Consider the following 8006-nt stretch of genomic DNA (forward strand, 5'->3'; position numbering starts at 1 on the left):
TCGTAATATTATAAAATTCAAAATTTTGGAATTTTCGTTGTTTTCTGAACCTGCGAAAATATTCATGCTTGCTGTGACTTTCAACTGTGTAAAATAATACAAATTCGAAAATATAACAAAAAAAGTAAAAATTGAAAATTAAGTACAAAATTTCAAAATTTTGAAAATTCAGTGAATTCGAAAAACTGATAGGCCTTCTTAAATAACATAATACTTCAAGCCAAGGTACATTGAACAGGTAGTATCAGTAGAGCAGCTGATTTGATTTATTTTCAAATTATTTGGTCTCGAAAATGTCAAATATTTTTAATTTTTTCTCACGAAAATTATAAGTTGTTAAAATCCATTTGCTTGTGAAACCTTTTTCCATACAAAACAAGCGATTGAATAGCAGCTTTTGGAACGTTCGCCCAACTCGGCAGCACGACCGCTGATTACTGGGCCTTGCAAAGGATGGATCAATGCTTCGAGAAGCAAACAAATTTACTAGGAAAGAAAGTTGCATCAATTTTTATTTTTTCCAATTTCAACTTTTATTTTTTATAATTTTTTGTATTTCACATGGCACGCTTTGATTTAGAAGAACAAATTCAGAACAGTTGTTGACACTTTCGATACCAGAAGCAACAACAAAATACACGCAAATGTTGTTTATGCTCTACTGATACTACCTGTTTAATGTGCCTTGCTTCAAGCTTAACACACAGCTAAAATTTCAAACTCAAGTGAAATTTGACACACTTTTTCAATGAATTAAAATTTTCAAAAGCATCCATTCATTAGGTTTGTTCCCCAAGCTTCTCGAAGTCACATATGCGCGCTCCGCAAATTGCTTTGCACTGGCCTGGTTATCTGGTTAAACAATATTATTATATAGTGATATCACCATGGTTATCATTTTTAACTAGATAACCTGATAACCAGGCAAGTGTGAACAACCACAGTGTATTTTATTTTCGTGAACTGAATAAAAAAATTTCCACATAACCACATAGTTTTTCATAATACGGAGAACTCTACCCAGTAAAGGACCTTGCATCAAATTCGCTAAATTAAACTACCTACATAGAGCATGTAAAACAAAATCACGATTGCACTCTACAACCAAAAAAAGAATTACTTTATACTCTCTAAAAACTATTCGAAGCTCTATTTGCATGAGAAATAAATCAGTGTTGAAACGAACTGGATGCTCGAATTTTGACATGTCACTCAAAGGTTAATCGTGTTAAAGCATAAACAGACGGCAGCGTTGATCCGGATCAACTCGGACTTAATCCGGATCAACGCTGTCGTCTGTTTAAGCTTTTAGATGTCTATTTAATTTAACCTTATTTGATCAGTTGACCCCAATCAACAGTATGCGCTCAATTTGGGGTTTTCACGTTTTATACTCGAAAATCTAAGGGTGTTAAGCCAAAACTGACTGTCGATTTGGATACAGCACTTCAAAATACGTAAAGGTTAATGGATCTCATAAACAAAATGAGTGGGTCTCGGTGTTATTAAATAAAAATTTGTTTATGGCAAAAAGCCTTTAATGAGTTGTAGTTGCACAAATAATTAGTTCATAACCGAACACGCAATAAATTCAAATTTTGATTGCAAAACATTAACATTATCGAGTGCAAAAGCAACATGCAAACGAAAATTATACGTATCTTAAAGTTAGTATTTTTATAAAAATTCCAATTTAAGAAATATGTTCACTGTCTAGATTAAAAAAAAATCCTTTCAGTTAAAGAAATTTGAAAAAAGGGATTATTGTATAAGTACTTGCAAACGAAACAATTTTAGTAAATCAAAATAAATTTTATATACATACTACTTTTACCAAAAAAAAAAAAACAAAAAAGCATACATTTAAATTAACTCAAATCAAATTCGCTGTCTTACATACCTTTCAAATGACCAAACTTAAATAAGATCTTAGTTATGATTGCGGAAATTTAATTCCAAATTGTTATTACCTTGTTAATGTTAAGAAAAAAGAGAAATCTAAGAAAACATGTTAGCTTATATTTATAGAAATAAATGTGCATTTAAATGTTCTAAAGACTAAAATTATTTAATTGTTGTAAAACACATATGTATTTATGTTCTAACTGGGCTTGTTCGAGGCATGAAATAAAAGCGACAATACTGCAGCAGTGATGAAAATTTACATAACTGCTGCAAGTGCCCAACTGATAAAACGTTGTTAGAAATTCACAACGAACGTGATACTTTAATGATTCGCGCAATACTGCGATTATGATTGCAACTCGAACAAGCCCACTCTCTAAGCTTTAGATGTACTGGTTTTGGCTTATTTCGTTGGAAGCGTTAAATGGCATTGATTGTGGTACCTCTAAATTCCATAACATTTACAATTTATAAATTTATACCATATAACATATGTATATGCATACAAATGTATGTATTGATACAGACCATTTGACCCAACAGTTAAATTGTACACAAATACATACATATGTACATATGAGACTTTCTTTATATAAAAATAAGATTAAAAAAAATCAGAAAAAGTTAAGAATTGTTAATTAAAGACTTCAAATATGCAGTGGAAATGAACTAATATGCATTTAATGATAGATTTACCTACAAACAGGTTTACTTATACAGATATTCACGTTAAAACTGTCTTACTTATATAAAATATATAGGTACATAAATAAGGCAGAAGCTATCGAAAACAAAAAAATGCACATCATACATACAAACATATACCCCGCGTCAATCTTTAAACATACATACATACATAAAATGCATAACAATATTGCCTACTAAAAAAAAAAACGATAACACCAAACTGAACCCATTAACTTCCTCAACTGCAAAACAATACACTCACACATAAACTAATTACATGAAAATATATACCGACATATTCGTAAAGTTATATGCATAAAATAAATACCATAACATTGATAATATGTATTTCAAAGTATTATATTATTAAGTTTAATAAACAACTATTGAAGTGTTCTGCGTGTTTAAACAAGTTCCAGCAAAACGATTTAATAAAGAGAAGTAAGCAAATATATAAATTCGATGAAGTATATCCTATTTGTATCTTTTCTTTGGTTTGAACTACTAAAAAAGTTATGGAATGTTGGATAAAGCGTAGACGACAGTCGGCTATAAGTTAAGTGAACGTGACTGGTTCCAAACAATGAGTCCCTTCAGCTCTGATTTCCAAAGTTTTCCTGAAGTCATTAAATGATCCATCATCTCCATATAGAAGTTAAATAGCTGCTACTTTCAAGAACAAATACAAAAACCGATCTTTGTCCACAAATAAATCTGGGCGGTCTCAGTAACATAGTCCCGCTATCACGGCCTATCGGTGATTGCATGAAAAACTTTTTCTAAGATAGTTTGGCAAGCATAATTGGCGTACCGATAATTAATGTTGTCTTTCCAAAATTAACACTTCTAAAACTGCTTTTGTTTTCGTTTTTATAATGATACACGTCGCAAAATAGACATTTTTCGACGAGTCCACCTCCACTCTTCTCCTCCTACTATGCAATAAACTGCATGTTTCCAACTATAAAAACTTTTTCTAAAATTTTAGTTGTCCATTAGGGACGCCACATTAGATTTGTTTTTATTTTCTACATTTACTTGAATTTATAAAAGCAAATTTTTTTTTAATTAAAAGTTTTACAACACTTTTGGTACCTCCGCCAATTCATCTAATGGCTTGGGTGGTGGAATTTTGTATTCTGTCTCAGGAGTCTCGTAGATTTTTTCTTCCTTTGGCTCCACAACCGACACGTTATCGGGCAACGGCTTCTTGGGGCCAATCTTGTTCTTAGGATCGTAAGGCAACATAATTTTCACCTTAATACCCAAAACACCTTGACGGAGCAATACATGACGGGTAGCTGTTTCCACGTAATCGTTGCATGGGTCACCAGAGTGAATCATGAGTCCATCGACGAATTTCATAGATTTGGCACGTTGACCACGCAATTTGCCGGAAACAACGACTTCACAGCCCTTGGCCCCCGATTCCATGATGAAACGCAATACACCATAGCAAGCACGACGTACCGCCAAACCTCCAGTCAATTTGTAACGCAAAGATTCAGCTTGTGCAATAGCGCACAAACCACGAGTGGCCACTTTCTCAGCGTACAATTCGATGCGACCAGGCTCGAAATTGAAACGCTTTTGCACCATAGCGGTCAGCTCACGAATGCGACGACCCTTCTCACCCAACACTTGTTGTGTTTTGGTGGCCATGATGATAATTTCAGTGCGAGCAGGAGTAACGCGTACCTCCACACCAGAGTAACCATCTTCAGCGAGCTCACGAGTCAGGAACTCGTTCAATTCAGCCTTGAACATGCCATCGGCAACGAACTGTGGATAGACAAGAGAAAAGATAAATTACTAACAAATGCATTGTACATATAATGTAAATTAACGCTTATTGAACCAAATGAATATGGGTATCCATGGAGCATCAACATTCATACAATTTCGCGACACGAAGATACCCAATTGACATTTGCAATTTGAGGTTAGTTCCAAACACTCGTCCTTCAATCAGCCTGCAGAGCTTTTGGTAGCCGGTAATTCACTTTCACTCAACATCACAGATATAAGATTAAACTTAATAAATGAATTAATGCATCTGCAATTGATTACCTTGCGTTTTTTCGAGATATTCAGGCTCATTTTGTATCATATACGTCTCACACAGAACGTGGTCAAACAGAAAGAAGGAGGCACCGCTTTACCAGCAAGATGGCAGTAAAATCGAACTGCTTTATCATTGCTTGAACTGCAAAATGAGTTATCGATAAATCCAAAAGCACCCAGTGTTGTATTAGCACAATCTGGCAGAACTTCACACCAAGCTTCAAGCCTTAACCCTCTAGTCGGCCAATTTTTTTATGAGTTGATAAATTCAGGAATGGGTGATTTTAGCACGAGAAATCCAAAACTGATGTCCATTTCGATCTGTGACAGTAACTTTTTCCTTCAGGGGAGAAAAACCAAGACCGTCTGGAGACGGGCTCGCCGATATACTTACACATATTTTCAGCTTTCTCTTACACAATGTTGACCTACGAACCGGCAATGCAGTCTGCAGACGGTCAAAAATGCAAAACTGGGGTTTTATATGTCGGCAAGCCGGTCTGTAGACGGTCTGTGTTCGAAAGCAATTTTCTCCTTTTCGAATGGTGACATAATTATAAAACTTATATTAAAATACGATGCTTTTAACAACGAAATCCACCGATTTTTTTTATATCAAAAAATTTTTCAAAAGAAAAAATTTCTTTAATTACGAAATTACTAAATAGCAAGAAATAATTAATTTTAACCGTGTTTTCAAAATCTGTAATTCAACTGCCGATTAAAATAAAACGGATTGGCATAACGGATTAAAATTTGCTTCGCCGTAAAGGTACGATTTTTATCTAAAGATCGTGCCTTACGAATATAGAAAAAAATTATTATAGGTGCACTAAAAAGGTGTTTAGCTAACGACCGTCTGGAGGCGGTTCTGCCTACTAGAGGGTTAACGCCGGTTGTTCAATGTCTGATGAGCAACAATCAAAGGTAAAAAACTCCGGTGAAATACAACGACCAAAGAACGTAAGGGCCGGTTGTTCAATGTATGATTAGCAGTAATCGGAGGCAGAAGCTCTGGTTATATACAACGACTGCTTTATCGATCACATGTTATATGCATGATGACGAAAACGTCGATAATGATGTTTAACCGGCAAGTAGTGATAACCAGACATTGAACAACCGGCCCTTAGTCTGGTTAACACTAATCTCTGGTTAAACATCGTTATCGACGTTACCGACTCCCTGTTATATGAATGGAGTCGAATACGTCGATAACAATGTTTAACCGGAGATTTGCGTTAACCAGACATTGAGTAACCGGCCCTTAGGGCCGGTTGTTCAATGTCTGATTAGCACAAATCGGAGGTAGAAGCTCCGGTTAAGCACAACTACTGCTTTATCGATCACATGTTACATGCATGATGTCGAAATCGTCGATAGTGTAGTGGTAGTGATAACCAGACATTGAACAACCGCCCTAAATCTATCTGGCTATCGCTACTTGCCGGTTAAACTTCATTATCGACGATTTCGACATCATGCATATAACATGTGATCGATAAAGCAGTCGTTGTATCTAACCGGAGCTTCTACCTCCGATTTGAGCTAATCAGACATTGAACAACATCGTTATCGACGTTACCCACACCGTGTTATATGCATGCAGTCGAAAACGTCGATAACGATGTTAACCGATGATTAGTGCCAACCAGGCTTTGAGCAACCGGCCCTTAATCAGATTAAAATTAATCATGATTAACTATAATCGGAGTGAATTTAATCGAATTAACTAATTGATTTAAAAAACCAATCGATTAGTGACAACACTGCCATATATAAATGCATAGATTTCTCTTAAACTAATGCATTTTTATTATAAAAGTACACTGGTTTTGTTTATAATAATCCCTTTTGTCCATAGGCATCAACAATCGCACTTGTTGGCAAACACTTGGCACTTACAAACATTTTTTATTAAAGGATACTTTCACAAACAAGCACCTCTGTATTTTACACATGCACTGAATATCATATATTTTACACCTTCATTTATATATTTTCTAAATTTAATTATATTTTTCCAACCACTTGTGCAAAATAATCACCGAAATTCACATTTGCCGCTTTCCTGTGTTTCTGTATTGGCGGCGAAAATAAAAAATCTGCCGCGGACAGAGTCAAAACGGTGACGAATTCCTTTTGCAAACGTTACAGGTACAGTCAAAATCGGCGCGGCACATTCTCCAAGTAACGAGTTGTCCCTTCTTATAAATTTACCTTCTCTGATGGATTTACGTTCTTTGGTTATGGTAGGAAATTTTGGTAGGAAAAAATTTGTCTGGGGCAGCACTGATACCAAGTCAACTTTTGCATGCGATTATCGCATGTCAATAAATCGTCTAATGTATATGCACCTTTATACATCGTAAAAACTATCTTCGTTAAGTTTCTTAAATATTATTTATATATGTATTGCCGATAAATATTTAGCTATTTCGGGATGAGGTGAATACAACACAAGCGAAGAAAAATTGAGAACCCTGCAAATCATTTTTTCAGAGTATTCTGAATCGTAAAGAATTTTTAAAGAATTCGAAAAGATCCCATCCGATTTTTTGCCGAATTTTCTGAAATGAAAAAAATTACGCACACTTTCATTCTTTTACGAAATTTCGGAAGAAAATCGGTAAAGAAATGAAAATAATGCTGCTATGTGAAGAATTTCTTGCAGACTTTTTTCAGAATTTTCTTTATTTTTCGTACGGAAATTTCTTTACGAGTTTGTGTCAACCACTTCACATAATTTTCTTTGAAGATTCGGAAAAAATCGTTACAGAAATCAGATACTCCTAAAGATTTCGTTAAGATTTCGGGAACTTTGGTTTGCGGGGAATATACCCTGCAAACCATTTTTTCAGAGTATTCTACATTGTAAAGAAATTTTAAAGAATTCGTTAAGATTTAATTAGATTTTTTGCCGAATTTTCTAAAATTAAATAAATTACGCACACTTCTATTCTTTTACGAAATTTCGGAAGAAAATCTGTAAAGCAACGAAAGTAATGGTGATATGCAAAGAATATCTTTCAGAATTTTTCCAGAATTTTCTTTATTTTTCGTACAGAAATTTCTTTACTAGTTCGTGTCAACCACTTCATATAATTTTCTTTGAAAATTCGTAAAAAAGTCGTTACAGAAATGAGATACTCCTAACGATTTCCTTATGATTTCGGGAACTTTGGTTTGCAGGGTACATTTATGTGTCCATATTTATATGCAAATAAATCACTCTTTTTTTTTGTTTTTTGTGAAAAATCAATAAACATATGAAACACGTCCAAAGTGCACATGAAACACAGCTTAATACCAACCTATGAAAATTAACCCAACGAAATGCCATCACTCAA

The 8006-nt window shown here is 34.4% G+C and overlaps 1 protein-coding gene across 1 annotated transcript; it reads right to left on the bottom strand.

Annotated features, from left to right (window-relative positions):
- Nucleotides 1–3634: 3634 nt before the first annotated feature.
- Nucleotides 3635–4810, bottom strand: LOC118742814 (40S ribosomal protein S3). The gene is made up of 2 exons (XM_036475183.1): nt 4663–4810; nt 3635–4374 (listed from the first exon to the last, which is right to left on the bottom strand). Exons 1-2 carry the CDS (start codon nt 4690–4692, stop codon nt 3670–3672), a joined length of 735 nt encoding a protein of 244 aa, XP_036331076.1. The 5' UTR covers nt 4693–4810; the 3' UTR covers nt 3635–3669.
- Between the last annotated feature and the right edge of the window lie 3196 nt (nt 4811–8006).

The sequence above is a fragment of the Rhagoletis pomonella genome, unplaced genomic scaffold, assembly GCF_013731165.1.
Source record: "Rhagoletis pomonella isolate Grant_MI unplaced genomic scaffold, Rhpom_1.0 Rhpom_scaffold_00001, whole genome shotgun sequence".
NCBI classification, from domain to species: domain Eukaryota; kingdom Metazoa; phylum Arthropoda; class Insecta; order Diptera; family Tephritidae; genus Rhagoletis; species Rhagoletis pomonella.